This window comes from Hippoglossus stenolepis, chromosome 8 (genome assembly GCF_022539355.2).
Source record: "Hippoglossus stenolepis isolate QCI-W04-F060 chromosome 8, HSTE1.2, whole genome shotgun sequence".
NCBI classification, from domain to species: Eukaryota; Metazoa; Chordata; class Actinopteri; order Pleuronectiformes; family Pleuronectidae; genus Hippoglossus; species Hippoglossus stenolepis.
This window is the reverse complement of record NC_061490.1, coordinates 8,405,523-8,423,928: the sequence shown is the minus strand read 5'-3', so window position 1 is coordinate 8,423,928 and position 18,406 is coordinate 8,405,523. Positions and strand designations below refer to the sequence as shown.

Genomic DNA, 18,406 nt, shown 5'->3' with positions numbered 1-18,406 from the left:
GACTGTGGCGTGGCATCAAAGTTTGATTACACGCCATCAAAACATGAGGTTCTGTATCTCTGACATATTTGTCCCAATCAAGTTCCAAACTAGACATGTAAGACAAGAGTCCCGGCCTGGTGACATCTACACAGAAATCTTGACTTAAAATCACAGCGCCACCTGCTGGCTACAGGAAGTGACATGTTTTTACTTTGATGAACTGCTCCTGGCTGCTTTACAATATACAGCTCAAAAGAGCTCAGTCAAGTCATTGGATCATGGTCAGAATTGTGACATTTCCTCAAACCGTGTAAACATTGAGGTGCGGCGAAGGATCATCCTTCGCCAAAGGAGACGATGTTGTCATAACTCCAGTGTGCATAATCCTATCACCGCCAAACTGATGTCTCATGATCAGAGACCAAGCCTGAACAGCTCTATGTGTCAATATTTCCTCAGTGTCATAGCGCCACCTACTGATTCGCCATGAAACAGGAAGTACTTTGTAAATCCACTCTGCATTATCCAACCGGCTCCGAACTACTGACCTATGATCACAATCCTGAACTGAACACATCCATATATTAATATTAGTTCAGGGTCATAGTGCCACCTACTGATCAGTGTGATAATTAAGTTGTTGTAACATTGTCCAATTGACACAAAATTGCTCACGCTACATCAGAGCCCCTACTTGAACAGATCTATTAGTCTGTATGTAATAATAGTGCTGGCGCCACCTACTGGCAACAGGAAGTACGCTTTGTTTTACAACTATCATTCGATTTACATAAAATGTTCACAGTGTGATGTGCAAATGATAGCGTGGACCGTAATGAGCAATTAGCAGGCAAGGATCGACATCGCTCGACGGACGCAGGAAGTGAAGCATTTGTCCTTGCCGCAGTGCGCAAAACACATGCAACGCAGAGACGTGCGCTTGGTCATTGATCGCTCTCTCCACTAACCGCAACAGGCTTCAAAATGCCTGTGCTCGGGCCCGTTAGTGCTACAACGTAGCCCTAGTTTTTATTTGATCTACTTTTTACTCTTTTTAATTCTTCAACAGTCAGTGCTCTATTGTCGGTGATCTTCAAACTGCTTTTGCAATTGTTTGTAACACCAAATGTTTCATTACTTGTGAAACACCTTATAACCAGTGTTTTGAAAGGTGCTATATACAATATAAATTCTTCCAAAGTACTAATTTTAATGATGGTTGTTTGTCTGATTAAGCTCCTCTAACGTGGGGGTTTAATCTTTTCTGTGGTATATGATACGTAAACTGATGCATTTCGTTTTTACACAACGCAACATTTGAAAATGTGCTGTAGGCTGCAAAATGCGTAGGCACAAGAGCAGATATGATGAAAGCTGCAGAACAATGACTCCCTCACCTCCAGTCATAAAGTGGGCAGGGAATACAGGGGAGAATGTGAGAAGAAAAGTGTAGACTGAGAAGCAAGAGAGAGTTTTCTTTAGCAGGAAGATGCTTAAAGGTATCCACTCTACCAGAGGTGAAAAAACCAGCGAGAGCTCAGACAGCAAACACAGAGGATAGTGATATGGCCTGGGTTGTTCTTGTAATCAACTTTCATATCACAGTTTTTCCTTTTATTATGGATACAGGACATGCCACTGAAAAATTATACCAGGAGGATGGAAGCTACAGCTGCAGGAGATATCTTCATCTTGGAATCTTTCCCATTCATGAGGATGCCTGCGACCAAAGACCACTCTTTCATACCACAACCACAGCCATGTATCAGGTGATATCATCCAGATTAATGAAATCAATTATCCAAACATTTGTTTCTCAAAAATGTTATCAGAGACTTGAAGTAGTAACAGCATATTTCAAAACGTGCCATAACAAATAAATGTAGCAATCATGCACTCAAAAGTGATACTCCAAATGTATTCAAAGTGTAAAGTACTAAAGTTATTAATGTGTATATTTAAATATTGATAATAATAATGATAGCAGTCAAAATGAAGTATTATCAGAAACAGAAACACAGTTACAATATACTGTACCAAACTTTGGGGTTAGGGTTAAATTAATATTTTTGGTAATTAACAATTAACATAGTACTTGCGAGCTGTTGCTCTCATATAAATGTGGTGGAATAAAAGTAATATTTCCCTCTAAAATGTCAAGAAAAAAATAGAAAGAAGAAAATGCATTATGAGATGGTAACACTCAACTGAAGTGCAGCAACAAACACATATTAGGAAACATACAAAGATTTTCTCACTGACACTTCAAGATGTAATTTTGTTCACAGAGACAGAGTCAACCTTACCTCCTTATTGTGTGGGTTAGACTCATTTGATGAAGAACACACCCGCCAGAACTGGGTGTTGGATAATTCAGCCTTTGTCTCATATGTAGAGATTTCAAGTAAAAATAGATTTTTAGTTTAAAATTATTTTTATTTGTCCACACAGTTATTTGTTCTCTGTCTTCTTGTCCCTCACAGTCTCCATTCTATCACATACATCCTGTATTTATTGTTGGAATAATAAATGTATTGTTCTCACAGGTTTGATGAAAGAAGCCTGATTTTGGCTCACCAGCTACTTGAGTCAATCACGGTCGGGTCATGAATAAGTCCCCCTCTGCTCAAGGCTGTGAACGTCCTCTGGGTTACCTAATGTGGACTCTTGCGGTAGTCCAGCACAGCTCTGAGAGCCATAGGAGACTTCATGCAGCGGGACAAGCTGCTACACAGAGAGCAACACCTCTCTGCCTGTGGACAGCCAGTCATGGCTGTTATAGGTCACCTGCCCACTCTAGTATCCATTGCCATCCTTGGGCAACTGGCCACTCAGATGATTCCTCAAATGGCTGCTGACCCTCTGTAGCAACACTGACACACATGGCGTTGACTGTTTATAGAAAGCAGCAGAACAGGTTTTGCAGTGGCAGCTGATAAACATCAGCAGCCGTACCTTTTATGATCATGAACATTTGCACAGTCAGGACATATTCAAAGTGAGGATCCACAGATAAAGCTGCATCCTCTGTTGATGGAGAACTTGAAAATCCTCTGTAAACCAGACCATATAACTTCAGTTCGCCTCTACAAAGACCTCCTCTCGTGGGCCCCTGTCCTCCGTAGGATGCAGCCCTGAATTGAACACATATGCATCTTAACCTTTTTTGCTGGGAAAGTTAAAGGTGAAGCAGTTTTGTGCGTTACCAAACAAAACTGTGACCAAACAAAAAAGTTGAAATTACACATCGTCACCCTCTTAAACTAACTGGCCCAAGTCATTTTCAGGTTTTTCAGAAAACACAAAAATGTTTACCAAATATTGAATATATGATATTTATTAATTTCTTAAAGGTTATGACAATAGATGACTATTGACATACTAATAACAATGTCTGTCAATTATGTACAATAAGAGGAATAAATGACTTAGGCAAATTTGAACATGCCTTTGTGACAGCAATTTTAAACCTTCACTCTGTCAACAATAAAGCATAACTAACAAACTAACTAAACATAATGCTGAGGAGGCATGTGCATCTCCTCACTTCTCCCTCCAGCTCTTCTTTGCTGGGTTCTTGACTGATGCCTATTGTGTGGTAGAATTGTCAAAGAAGTGATGACACTCAACGGGCATGACGTGCTTCATTGACTGAGAGGTCCTGGAACTTTCTCTCCTTGATTGGCAGAGCACATGGAAACATTCTTATCCATGCTATCGGCTCATTTGGCACCCCCTGTACCCTCTGTGGCAGTGCTTCCCGCAGAGTCCTCTGAGAAGGACAGCTTGAAATGGACCTTGCCTTCACTGCTAAACTGAAGAGCCACCAAGTGATGCACAGTGGATCTCAGCTTTTTGCCTGGTCTGATGCTAATGAAGTAAGATCCATTCATTTTCAGGAACTCATCATGCTTGAGCACCTTCACATGGTAAGGTGATGGCCTAATTCTTGCAGTCTGGAGTATGATGACATGGTCTTTGAGGTGAAGATATCCGTAACTATTTTGCATTCAATAATTATATTCATGCTGTCACACTCCATTTATTGTGTGCCCTGCAACAAGGTATTTCTGTGTGTACTGCCATATTTCCTTGCAAGCTCAGAGAATGCATTCGCCACACATGCACTGCGGTTCTGATAACCGCAACCGTCGCTCCACATTATGATCTGCTTGAGTTCTGGATGGTCTTTGATCACACCTTCAAAATGGCGATATTGAAGGTGTGCAAATACCTCGGGTGCAGTCTATTCCCATGCTTGAATGAAACATAAACATCACACTGATCTTTTCGCGGAATGAATACAGAATACTTCCGATGGACAGGAGATGGTTGTGCCTGGTTGAAGGAACTTCTTGTCTTTGTAGGTCTCTGTGCTTCTGCAGTAGTGTGAATCAACAGTGGGCAGGTCCCTCAAGCAGTCCTTAAGGAAATCCTTGACATCAGTTTCAAGCTTTGCATGATTGCACTCTTAGGTCCAGATGTGACGAGGCGGGCGCTGCCGCTTGTTCGATCATGGTCGATGGTGGCTTTGTTCAGCCAGTGTGTAATGGTTCTTTCCAGGGAGACCAAGTGTAGAGGAAAAAAGTGCCTTGCACACTTTGAGACTTGTTCCATCTTGAAGCTTCAGTTGGTAGGACAATGATGAATTGCATCGGGATCCCTCAGCAACTGTCTTTTCTTCTTTAACCTTTGTGGCCAAAGTGGTGACGTATAACCGGCGTTCTTCCCAGGTGTTCATTGCCCAAATCTTCTGAAAGATCCGCCGCTGCTCTTCTGTAATGACTTTGCGGTCTCTCAGTTGAACTTCGCTAACATATTCGAGTTGCAGGGAGGACCCACAGCCTTTACACTTATTTCTTTGCCACCTTTTGCTCTTGTATGACATTCCTTTGAGACGTTTCTCCTTCGATTCATTTTGCTTCCATGTTCCCGGACTAAGGCCTTTATTTCTTTTCCTTTTGACCGTATTGTTTAAATCCTCATCCTCATCCTCATCCTCATCCTCATCCTCATCCTCATCCTCATCCTCATCCTCATCCTCATCCTCATCCACATCCTCATCCTCATCCTCATCCTGCTGTTCTGGAGTTGTTGCTACCATGGTTAGGCTTTCTACATTTTCAGGGGCAGAGTACTCATTACAGAATGGGGTATAGTCTGGATCGCTTATGAAATCATCATCATCAGATATGTCCTCTTTATGGTGTGGATGTGTCTTAGCTAGCATCTTCAGCTTCGTACAGGGAGTGTTTAAGGTATTGCATCTGCTCCATCACAGAGCAGAGTCTTGGCCTGGTACATGCTGCTTCATCTTTTCAACGACGGTCTCATTGTCATTTTCAGTGGATGAGGCTGATCGGTGTCAGGGTATCAAGTCATCTCCTACCAAAAGGAAAAACATTTCCAGCCTTTGGGGTGTACAGTCACAAATGTGTGATCATTCTGAAAAACATCCATTGCCTTGTGGTCACTTGTATTAAGCTACATCAGGGATTCCCAAAGTGGTATGCATACACCCCTAGAGTGCACAAGCTGCCTCTAGACGCACTGCACAACAGGCATGCTATTATACCGGTCAAATGATGTTATGATTACGAATATTATGTTCAAGTGAGATTTTCATTAAATAAAAACTTTCACAAAAATAAAGAGGATCTGAAAGCCTATCTTGGCAACAGCCACAGATTCTGGAGCCTTTCCACTCTTGCTAGCAAATGCTAGCTTCATGGATTAGCTATTTTGCTGACTAAAATGCTGACTAAAAAGACTGATTAAAGACTAAATAACTATGCAATATTTATAGCTAGACTATATTATAGTAAACTCTTACCAATAGGGGACGAGCCCTGAATCATGGAAATAACTTCAGCGCTAGGTAGATTTTCTCATTCTTCTTGATGCAGCCATCTTGAAAAGCTTGTAAAATTGCCTTAGTCACATTGTCTTTTGACTTAGACAAAATAAAACGGCCTAAGTCACACTCTTGACTGTAGGCCATTATACATGGGGTAGAATTGCATGATCTGTTCAACTGAGGATGTAAACGATTTTACCAGAGGTGGCTAACATCATGAGGGAGATGATTTAGGCATAAAATCATTTTGTCAAAAAATGACTTAGGCCATTATTTTAGGAAGGTGACGACATACGAACAAGTGTTTATTAGAGGTTGTAAGTTGCAACTCAAGATCTGGTGGGCCCTGTTAAATTACATTACAGATCATTTATCTGACACTTTTTTATCCAAGTGACTTCAATAAGTGCATTCATTCAGCAAAGCGGGGTCACATCTTTAAAAATGATATCATCTGTTTTTCTCCAGATCAGCTATTCATCAACTGCTGTCATTATGAGTGATAAGAGCGCTTCCTTCGTTTTTGAGACTGTTCTAATGATAAACATCAGACAGCTGCCATGGTCAGTCTGCTCCACACCTACGGCTGGAACTGGGTGGGAATAGTTACACCACAGATGGAGATTATGGCCGATCAGCTCTGGAACATGTGTCTGAGCCTCTGAAAAGGGGATCTGTGTGGCTTTCCTTCGATTCTACCTCCAGGCTGTGACCAGTCATGATGTCTACTCTGATATCAGGGACACTGCCACAACCATTCTCAACAATCCCAAGGTGCAGGTCATTGTATCATTTGCCAAGTCAACTCACATGAGTATCTTTTCAGGAGCTGAAGCATAAGACACTGAGAGCAGGACAGAACATGGAGTCAATGGCAGAAGAGTTTGGGTGGCCAGTGACACCTGGTCCTCTAGCAACTCTGTGCAAGTAAACGCGACTCTGAGGGACATAGGATACGTTGTGGGCTTCACCTTCAGAGTGGGAGACCCCGTCATCAGTGAGACTACCTGAGCAGGCAGGCAGCTGGACGTAATTTACAAGGAATAACCCCTTCTTGAAGGGAGTTCTATTGGCAGCTAAATGCCAGTAAAGATTTTGAAGACATACTAAGCTTATTTCAGAAGCTGAAAAATCTCAGGAAACACACTGCATGCCCCCACTATCATTAGTGTTGAGATGGCTGTCAGCGCCATTACTCAGACTGTGGCTTTTGTGCTGCGGAGCAGAGACACAAGCACAGGCACAATGCAACCCCTGGGGTATTACACGTGTGTGTGTGTGTGTGTGTGTGTGTGTGTGTGTGTGTGTGTGTGTGTGTGTGTGTGTGTGTGTGTGTGTGTGTGTGTGTGTGTGTGTGTGTGTGTGTGTGTGTGTAAAAACAAGGCTGTGGAGGTACCCAGGGTCTCTGACACTGAGGTTGAGCTACAAGTGCAACAAGTGAGCAACAGACCCCACAGCCAAGACAGAATGGACTCTGCACAGGGCTATTTATCATTGTCACATCAAGATAGTGCAGTTTGAACTTTCAAGGTACTGGGCTGATAATGAAATATTTCTATCCTGTAGCTGCTGAAACCTCTGTTTCGCAAGAGTTTAAATTTCGAGGAAAAACCTATAAGTTTGGCAGCGGTGACATCAACTGGGCTACGACTGAAAATGTAGTGCTCAGATGGAGGAAATAATCATTTCACTGAGGTTGGCTGAATACAACCTAAACACCAACAACCACTTACACCAATGTGACACCCATCACCTCAGGACCTGAAGGTAGGCCCTAAATCCTGCCCTTAGGGCGTGACACACATACATTACTGCAAAGTATGTGTTGCTGAACCATGCAGACCATTGAAGCTAAACACCATTTCAGTTTGTATATACAAAGCAAATTCAGGAAAAATCTAATACATTTGATATAAGAAATATAATACAAAATAAGACAAGAATAATGAAATGATGTTGAATGTAATCTCCGATTTCTGCAGGACATCATCTCCAAGCTCCAATAGCTCAAACCTGGAGAGTTCAAAAAAACAGCCGAAGGTCCAACACACCTGTTGTTATGAGTGCATCAACTGTACTGCGAACTGCTATGAGGTCAAACAGGTTCGTCACCCTGCACATCGGATTCACTGGACACATTTACTACACGTGCACAGTAAATAAAAGCTGTCATTAGGGGTGTGTGCTTACAAGTACAGAAACCCAGGTGTTACTATCACATCCAAGGAGCAAGGGAGGATATCAATAATAAACTTTATTATATATCACTTTTTTAAAAGAAAGATTTTAAAGTGCTTTAATAACAACAAACAAAAATAAATGAAAATTTGAACACATAAAAGCAGTATGTGACAATAAAAGCAATGGTAAAATAAAAGGTGTAGAAAATGATAAAAACAGTAAAAACCCAACATCACATGGCTGAATCTATAAATTGGTTTTCAGATGTGTAGTTTATCAGTAATTCATCAGGTTATCAGTAATCACGGCTGACGAATGTAACTGCATCTACTTTTTCTGCCTTTGTCTTCAGGTAAGCACAGATTTCGTTTTGTTAGGCATTTGATGGCAATTGCCAAGCTTTTATTTCAAATTGTTTAATTTACAACAGATTTGTATCCTTAATATTAATGTTGTGCAATAATGCATTAAACGTGATACCATTAAATGCTGTGCCTTTCGGCATTCAATAGAATTGGATATCAAAATGGAAGCTTTGAATATTATTAAAAATATGAATATTAAATAATAACTTTAATTGATTAAAGTTACCTCGGGAGGCACCACCCTTCAAAAGGAAGGAAAGATAGCCAATTTATTGATTAAGTCTGTAAAAGTACACTAACTACAAATTTGGAACTCTGATTAACAAATTGATTAATAACTATAACCAAAATTACCATATAGATAGTTAGCTAAGTTGGATATAGAGTTCTTGACAATGATGCTCAGAGTTGCTTAAATTCACTTATGCAACATTAATGAAAAACATTTGTGAAAGAAAAACATTTATTATGAAGATAATAAAGTATAAAAGCAAATTACTAACAGTGTACTTACTAAACAAAGATGTGTATGTGGTATGCGTGTTTGTGTCTGTGTGAGTGAGCGTGCTTCCAAAATGGCGGTTGGCCACTCCAGAGATACGCCTCTTTGGAATGTTCTGAAAATGTTGTGAGGTCAGAGAGATGGGTGCTGAGATATCGTGTTTCTGTTGGTGCCAAATTGATTACTAGATGCATGCAGGAAAGACTGAAAGAAACCACCAACTAACATTAACTTTCCAAATAACTTGTAGCAAATATCACAGCAACACAAATCAAACTTATAAACATCACAGGGTCAAATAAACAGTCTTTGTAGCCTAAGTATAATTATTAGGCCCAGTTGTGTTACCGATCCATGGAAGGGAAAAAAGGTTGCTGTGCTGTTGAAGTTCTGTGAAGTCGTCTTGCTGGAGTTCCCAAGTCTCTGTCTTTGTGGTTCTGCTGTGCGGTGCAGCGGTTTTGCTGTTCGTTGTTTTAGGCCCAGTTCTCGTGTCGCTGCCTGAAGGGTTGGTAGAGCTTGGATTGGGGAGGAGGTTTCCTTGTTGAGGTGGAGTGGAAAGCTGCATCTTGAGCTCCTCTCCGGAGAGAGGAATCGGAAAAGAGGAATCGAGCGGTGTGCTCCTCTCGGAGGGGTGCATGGGGAAAGAGGAAGAAGGAGAACTGGCGCCTGTTGGCTTGGTGACCTCATGGAGTCATGGGCCAGAAGTGACCAGTAGTTGAAACTTGTGCCCCGGTCGGTTTCACACCTCTGTGTGTGACGTTGAGGCACCCTGGGAGACAGTTCTGGAGGTTTCTGGTTTTCTCCAGAACAAAGGACATCGACCTTAGGCTTTGACTCACATGTAGGCCGAACTGTAGTTCACAAATACCAGGTTCTCAGGATCGCACCTGGCGTGTGTTCCTGAGGCAGACAGACATGTTTGAGGTCCAAAGCTGGAAAAGTCAATTGTCGTTCATTTTGGTGGTATCTGGGCATTGTTTATGCTATCTGGTTGGCTAAGCAAGGTCAAAATTAGACAAATAAGTTGAATTACAATGACAGTACAATGAACCGCCTGTGCTCTTCACTAGGTTAGGGAGAAAAAGGAAAAATTTGACAAATTGTACGCTAGGATGCAGAAAGTGGCACATACAATGATAAGGTCATATTTGGAATGTCCAAAGAGTTTTTGTTCACTCATTGGATCTCTCAATGTAGTACTCAGTCTGATCTTGCAGATTTTAACAATTTTTAACCTTCAGGCAGGTTTTCTGCGAAAGGGTGTCATAATTTTTTTCAAAGTCTCAAAATCAAAATGGCAAATTATCATTGTTTCTGTCATAATATGTCTAACATGTGTTGTATGGACTACATTATTATGGAATGGAAAGTAGATCGATCCAAACATATTTACAAATTAGCAGTGGTATATAAGCTGAATCAGAATTTAGGTTTTGGAGTTGCCTGTTGCTAACAAAACAGTTTTCTATTAACTGTAAACTTAATACCCACTGTCCAGTACCGGAGGTTAACGGTGTTGGTTATGGCCGTGAGGAAATGAGCTCTAGATCATCGTGTGGTGCTCAGGGCTGTAGCAGCTCTGGGGAGCAGAGTCAGAGAGGGACTTCAGGCGCTGTCACTGTGTGCTTGGTCATAACCATGTTTTGAACTGTACTCCAGAGATGCTGTCGTCATCTTCTGAGCAGTAGTAATTTGTCTGGGCCAGAATGTCAGAGTATGGCTTCCTAGCTTCTACTGTGTGTAGCGAGGTGGGAAAGCGGGGATAGAGAGTGAGAGGTTGCCACAACGCCACCTGGGGGCTCACCTCCAGGAAATAACTCAGTATTGTAAGAGTGCAACAGCACAGTTCGTTTAAATCATGGGGCAAAGAGAGCGTGTTTAACTAATAAAAAAAAAAAGAACTTTAATATAACACGCTGTAAATGCGAGGGAAAAATTGGAGCGCTGGCTGCTGCACATTGCCCAGCGGCTACAGGTAACTCTTCGCGCTATGCGACCACCGGAGAGGAGCGGAAACGGAAGGAGTGCGAGCCAAACACGGCCGCCTCCTTAAATACGGGACGCCTGGCGTCGCCCTGGCCAGCTGGTGCGCCATTAGAACAGGTGGGCGCCCACATGGCGGCAGGAGGAGCGCGCATCTGCAACTACATCTGGGAATGCCTATCTCTGAAGTTGGTGGACATGGCCGGAGTCGCTCTGTGTCCTACGCTACCTGTTGTCACCCACTTTGTTTTGTTGTGAGGATGAAGTTTTGAGGCTGCGGATGAATTTGACACACCGTGCTGTTTGTTTGGCAGGGCTCGGTTGCACCTACTGTAGCCTTGGAAGTGACAATAGTTTCCCAAGCCACCTGTGACATCTTCACAGTCTGCTGCATTTGAAGTTTTCTTGCTGTCATCAGTACAACAGCGTATTGCGTATACATGAGTATATAAAGTAATTATCAATATTGTTATCACAGTTGTCTGGATCAAATTGTTCAATTATCTTTGGCTAGAAACTCAAGCAAATCAAGCGGACACTGTGAGGTCCAGGCACGTGCATCACCTGCTGGTCTCTCTAGTTGAGGAGGTGCTCGTATTCTTGAATGTTAAGTCCCCCTTTGAGAGTTATTGCATGGAAAAATGTGTCATACATCAGTGGATGCAAAGTATATGAGAACACAATGTGACAACGGATAAACTTCGCGTCATCAATGTCATCCAGAGTCAGAGAGATGGGAAGTTAGGAAGCTGTTACCTCTTCCTGTCAGTGGAGGATCAGGAGGTGACTTAATTCGGGCTTCGGGTCGGATGGGATTCTGTCCCATCTTGGTAGGAGTTAACCTGCAGCCACTATTGGAGGAGTGTGATGGAATAACAAGAATCACATTGGCTGGCTTGATGTGAGCCGGGCCTTCTAATCTAGGTTTTAACAATTCCTCCTTATTGTGAATAGAGATCTGACTCTGCTGAGTGCTGGTCTTCTAAATGGTGCAGGGCTTCTTACTGGCAGTTTGGAACCTCCTGGAGGAGAAAAGGGCATTTGCGATCTCAGGGCATTGCTCTCTTGTTCCACGGCTGCTTTGCTCTGACAGGCGAGTTGATTTGCCTGTGGAAATTTAGAATCATACATCTCAACAATGAACCCTTTGATGCTGTTTGTTATGTTTTGGTAACCAAATTTATTGAATGCCGAAAGGCACACCATTTCAGGTATCGTTTAATGCATTATTGCACAACATTAATCTTGTCAGAATCCGATGTCATTGAGCTTGTCATGCAATTCCAAGGGGAGCCTCTGATTAAAACTGGTCCTGCCCCTTTGCTGAAGACCCCCATGAAGTCATGTGATTTCAGTAACATGATGTCCATGGTAACCTACAGTAAAAGTCCTGTTATTAGATTTGGTTAGAACAGAAATGAACAGACTGAAGCTTAGGTGTCCCACATTACCCAATGTCCAAGATTACCTGAATTCACCTATATGCAGATACACATTTGCAGTATAAACAGAACACTAGTGTGTCAGTTTCTGTGTCCATGTGTAAATGATCTTATGTCAGCATCATACTGCATGACAACAACGATGGAACAAGATGTCAGAGTTAGTCGTAGCCATTAGAGTGTGACCTGCAGAGCAGAGACTTTCAGGAAGCAGGAACCATGATAGCTGAACTCGGAGTTTGAGCCCAGTTTCCTCTGGTTGCAAGGCAAGTAGAGCTCCTGAATAGACAAATCTCTCCACATAATCAGTTGCTTACCGACAAGTAACCACGTGGAAAGGTTCTGATTTCTTTACTTTTTCAACATATACTAGTTCACAATAATAGACTGAGAAAGAACAACACAAAATAAATTAAGTAAAAATCTTGTCCCTTACAGAAATACAAGAACCACAAAGTGTGAGCTGGTGTGACACTTGTTACTGTAGAAACTGATGTTCCTTCAGGCAGTCCTTCATGTTGATAACAACGATAAAGATCTGGATGCCAAAACTCCCTGCTTGGCAGTAGAAGTGATGGAAACTGATAAACATGCTGAAATAAACTAAGCACTTCTCACTTACCTGGTTATGCTCATGCTTATGTTTACCCAAATAAGTTAGCAATCACCAGGATGGGTGTGGGATTCTGTGAGGTCAAATCAGGATCTTTTATTGTTTTAATCTGTACCTGTGCTTGTAATCCTCCAGCCACTGCAGATGGATCAGTGTGGAAACTGTGACATAAGCAGAGAGTGGTCAGCAGAGAGCAGCTCAGCTGCACCCCCAAAGTCGTCCTCTTCTTCTCCTGGCAGGACAATTTGTGTGGTGCTCCTGACCTTTCTGCCTAGGCTATCATCCCTGGCTGTGATAGTGTCAGCTCTGTTTTTACATCAGCCGCGGACACTCCTGTAGTGAAAGGCTGCCGGAGGGCCACTGACCAGGTCATCCTATTCTCTCTGGTCATCGATTTTACATCAGCGCCATTAACATTTTGTCGGTCAGGCCAACAGTTTCCAGTGTGAAACAATAGGTGCTCTTCAGTATCAGCTTCACTCTGTGCATCTCCTGCATCCTGGTCAAGACCCTGCAGATCCCTGCTGGCCTTCAGTTCAACCTGCACTGCAGGAGGAGGTTTCTGCGGAGGCTCTTCAAGCCTTACGTCATGGCCAGCCTCTGTGTGTGCAGGTGATTATTTTGTATCTGCTGGCTGGTCTCAAGAGCCATTTCATCAAGTAGTCATGCAGCCAACCACTTTGCTGGAGGAGTGTCACGAGGGCTCATGTTGGCCTTGGTGATGTTGGCTACATAACTCCCTAAGCGTTTGTGTGTTTGATCTGTGCCTTCAAGGCGCAAACTTCACAGTTCTACAATGAGGCAAAGTTCATCACCTTCAGTAACCACCTTATCTCCTGGACCTCTTGTTTTCCTGCTCTGCGTTACCACCTCAGGAATTTACATTTCAGCTGTGGAGATAAATTAGTCATTCTCATGTCCAACTTCGGCATCCTCAGCTGCCATTTCTTACCAAAGTGCTACGTTATCATTTCAGAGGGCAAGGCACCTGAGTGCTTTCCCTGAGAAACAGTAATGTCAATGTTCAGCAAAACCTCTGAATCATCTCAGTATCTTGGGTTCAGTGTCAGAGAAACGATCCTCAGTGGGACTTCATCATGCTCTTGCCACGCCCCCTCTCTACCTGCTGGCTAGTTTTGGTCCAGCAACCATTACTTCCTCAGAAGAAACAGCATATAACTGTCATTATTTAAAATGGGTTGTGAGGAGGGACGCAGCTATTTGACCTTTTATTTTTTCTGTTAATTAATCCCTTTATACGTAGTTGTGTGAAAGACACTGGAGCATTCTTCATGTGTAATGCAACATCAGGCGTGGCTTGAACATTGCTTTCCTAACTTTGCAAAACAAAATGTAGGGTGAAATCGGGTAAATATTCCAATATCTGTTTTTCACAAATTATACCTTTCTGTAATGCTTAAGATGTTTTCTAACCACATCAGAAGAACGAATGGAGAGATCATACTCAAAAAAGAAAATTCTGCCAGAATTTGATCATCTGGGAGGGGTCTCTTTGTAATGGGACACTTGTAATAGGCTTTTATCACCTTGCTTTATGCTTGTCAAGCTCAATATTACCTATTTTTAAAAAGCATTATAAAAAAAAGGAAAATAAAATAAATAAGAAAATGTGTATTATTATAACATGTAAACATCATTTTCATAAAGAACCCTAGCCTAAATAAATAAATTATAATATGTATTTAAAACATTCTATTAAAGGTGTATCACATTTTTATAAAATCAATCAAAATTCAATCAACAGCAAGTAACAATAACAGATTATTCTTCAGTAATTTGTCATTCCATTTGGGCGACTCAGGGAACAGACAGTCCTTGCAGGTGAGAGACTCATCATCATCGATCACCCCATTGTCTTCTCCACATGTTTGGTGAGACCAGTGGCTGCAGAACACAGGACGGACTCTTTTTGGATCATCTCTGTTTTAGAGAGCTGACTGATTATGTGCTAGTTTGCTAACCAGACAATCAGTTTAAACAGACAGGGACAAACTGTATTTACCCTTAACTCCAGTCTGACAACTGCTGACATTATGCTACACCTCTGTAGTTTATCTTTTTTTTTACTCCAGGAAGACCCTAAATGTACATTACACCTTTTAGAAAATTAAGTGACTGTCCCAGATTACCCAAAGCATGCTGTCCCACATTATCAATCATGTTTGATAAAGTGGGACAACTACAATTGTTTGAAAAAAAATAAACTTAAAAAACATTTTCAACAATGTATATTTTGTTGCTTGAATGCATCACAATCATAATTTCATAACAATCAGGAACATTGTCTTATTTATGACTGATTTATATCCTTAACATTAACCATGGTTTGAAGTTTTATTCTGTACGAATTAAGTAAATTAAGTAAATAAATAGAGTTCATACATAATTCTTAAGTGTCAATATTTTTTGTGTCATGTTAATTTGGGGCTCTAAACAGATCATTTGTAACTCACCATCTCTGTATCTAATTTATGACTGCTTCTGCTACAAGGTAATGCTAAACTGGTGACTGTGTTTAACAACGAAGGACGGAGAATGTGAATAACAAAGACCGGCACAGTGGACATAACTTGTTTTTCTGCTTTTGAATTTTTGTGCTGCTTCAGGTCAGACTGGCCAAAGCTCAACAGTCCCCTTAAATTCAATTAGGTCGCACCTATTTGCAGATAGTCATAAGCTCCCATCAGATCTTCTCTGTCTTCTTCGTCCCCTAAATCTGGGTGTCTTTTTTGTTTTGTTAAATCAAGATCTATGCATTACTCCCTGGGAAATCAGCAAAAAAGCCAAACAATTTACGAATACAACACACTAAACAAAACATAAGACATAAATATAATATAGAATATATAGTAGAAGAGTGTGTGTGTGTGTGTGTGTATATATATACACATATATATCTTTTTCAATGTGATTTTCAATCAAATTTTTGAACCGTCAATAAGATAATAAGCTTTAAATGGCCACTGAAATGGACCTTCGCTGAAGTCCTGAGAGGATTTAACCACAATGACCAGCATTAACCGTGTCTGTGGGATGGGTGATAAACTCTCACTCAGGTGTTTTCTGTGATGAGCTTGTGAGGATTTTTCAGTAATGAGGAAGAACTAACAACTGTCTAGTCACATAGTCAAGACAAACACATCAATGTGTTCTTGGGCAAGATACTGAAAACAAATTTCCCCCGATGGCTGTGCTGTCAGTGAGTGAATGGATGATTGATAGAGAAGCGCTATTTATAGAAGCACCATCTGATTGTGTGTGTGATGGGTGTATGTGACTCATAGTGTGAAATGTTTTGAGTGGACACCAAGACTATAAAAGGACATTATAATGCAGCCATTAACATTGCATGAGTGCTTAACATTGTTGCATCACTTTTAAGGGTTGGCTCTGCCAAAAATATTTCAGATTTTTGGGATGTGATTTGTTAGATATGTGTGGAACGTTGGTGGGGCATTAACCTTTTGTAAAGAAAACAATGTAGTACTTATTTTATTTAGAACTCTTTACACTATTAAACACTCAAACAAGTATAAGCAATTTAAGATTAGCCAACCTGAAGGCAAGAACCCGTTATAGGTAGCCAGAGGTGAGGGTGAGAGCTGGGCAGGACTCTCTGCAGCCAAACAGGTTCCTCCACTTTGTGTGAATATGAGTAAGCTGCTTGACTGAGAATGGCTGAAAAGCTAAAGTTCTTAAGATAACACTTAAAAATGTCTCAGAAATCAAGTGGTAGGATGTCACACTAAGAACAGACTGCACAAGAAGCTGCTCAAAGTCTGCATTTGGACACATACACACTGTCTTGTTGTGTACTTCAGCATATAGTAAATGTGAGTTTGTTAGCAAAATGCTAAATCATGAGTTCATACAATTTAACTTGAAGAAAGTGAATCAACTACAACAAGAACAGCTGGAGGAAAAAAGGTGAGATTAAATACTTAAATTGTGCTGAAGGAAAAAATGAATTGAGTTTTGGATTCCATGTTGCAGGTTCCAAAAAAATGGATTTACTGAGCTCAGTAAAAACAGTTGGCACCTGCTGTGTGATCCAGTCATTTGAGCGTGTTTGATGGGAGCCCATATTAAAAGGGGTGGCTGTGGATGAGGGGTAGAACGGTCTTCCTTCAACCAGAAGGTCGTGGTTTGAATCCCACCCCATGCAAAGTGTCCTTGGGCAAGATGCTGAACCCTGAATGGCCCCTCATAGATGTTGAATACAATAATTGGACGTTGATTTGGATAAAAGCTAAATGACATGTTCCTCATGCCAGTTTATAGAGGCTGTGTATGGACAGGTGTTCTGGATGTATATAGTCCCCTAACAGAGGCAGAAAGCACAGCTCTGTTATTTACACAGACCAGGTTATTATCATGGCTGTGTCTGAGTTTTATGTCAAACTGCTGTCAAACCACAGAGCGACTTCTTCCTCTTATTATCTGTTTCATCTGTTTATATGTTTGTGAAGATTATTTAATCCGCCACCATAATTATGTGATGCTGGCAGAGACAAAACAAAGACACAATTTAATTAACTGCTGCAGAAAATCAAAAGGACATCGAAAGTATTGCACAAAATGACGTAATCAGTCCTGATGGGAAGGTGAAAGGCTTCAGGTGCTGCTCGTCATCAGGTTTCACAGTAAAAAAATCCCCTGCTCCGAACTCATCCCTCTGGTTGTGCAACATCAAATAAGACGATAAGAAAAAAAATAACAGGGGGAAAATGTGACAACTTAACATATCAGATTGCACAGCTAACTTCTTCTCAACATCCTTGTTCTTGAAGTGATGGTAAATGGCCTGTATTTAGATATTTTCTGGTTTTGATGACCACTCAGTTTTTGCCATTCTCACACACACACACACACACACAGAACAGTTTCTCTATAAGAAGGGGCAGTTTTGGGGCCCAACTGGTTATTGTGTAAGCTTAAATGAGAATGGTCCTTTGATATCCTGGAAAACCAAAAAGCCGCCAACTGTTGCCCTCTCAACTTGTGAGGCAGGATATATAGCTTTAGCTGCAACAGCACAAGAGTGTATGTACCTAGTACAACTGCTAGAAGTCATTGATGGATGTCAATACACACCACCTCAGGTTTACGAGGATAAATAGCACAATAGCATTGGCGAAAAATCCTGTAGGCAGACAGAGATGCAAGCATATTGACATAAAATATCATGTTGTAAGGTCAACTGTGAAGAATTTAAAGATAAACTTGGAATATTGTCCAACAGATCAGATGGTGGCAGACGTGATGACAAAACCTGCAACAAAGTTTAAGTTGTTAATGTTTGAAAACTTTGTTTGGAAGTTATGTAAAATATGCATGAGCCTAATGTTGTTGTTTTGTTTAGGAGAGAACAATGTGAGAGCAAGTGGGGGAGTTGACCTATGTATGTAAAATATGCTCTCAATTATAATAATAATTCTAATTGTAAATACTTAGCTTTAG

General features: G+C 41.2%; 1 protein-coding gene across 1 annotated transcript; it reads left to right on the top strand.

Annotated features, from left to right (window-relative positions):
* The first annotated feature begins 3,890 nt into the window (after window positions 1-3,890).
* Window positions 3,891-13,930, top strand: LOC118113837 (G-protein coupled receptor family C group 6 member A). Its single transcript, XM_047340833.1, is given in 21 exon segments — window positions 3,891-3,911; window positions 6,308-6,371; window positions 6,374-6,447; window positions 6,450-6,486; window positions 6,489-6,657; window positions 6,659-6,713; window positions 6,716-6,871; window positions 6,873-6,987; window positions 6,990-7,111; window positions 7,846-7,881; window positions 7,883-7,933; window positions 13,061-13,124; window positions 13,127-13,169; window positions 13,171-13,246; window positions 13,249-13,341; window positions 13,343-13,374; window positions 13,376-13,570; window positions 13,572-13,631; window positions 13,633-13,780; window positions 13,782-13,829; window positions 13,832-13,930. Coding segments are annotated over 21 exon segments (1,758 nt in total).
* The last annotated feature ends 4,476 nt before the right edge of the window (window positions 13,931-18,406 follow it).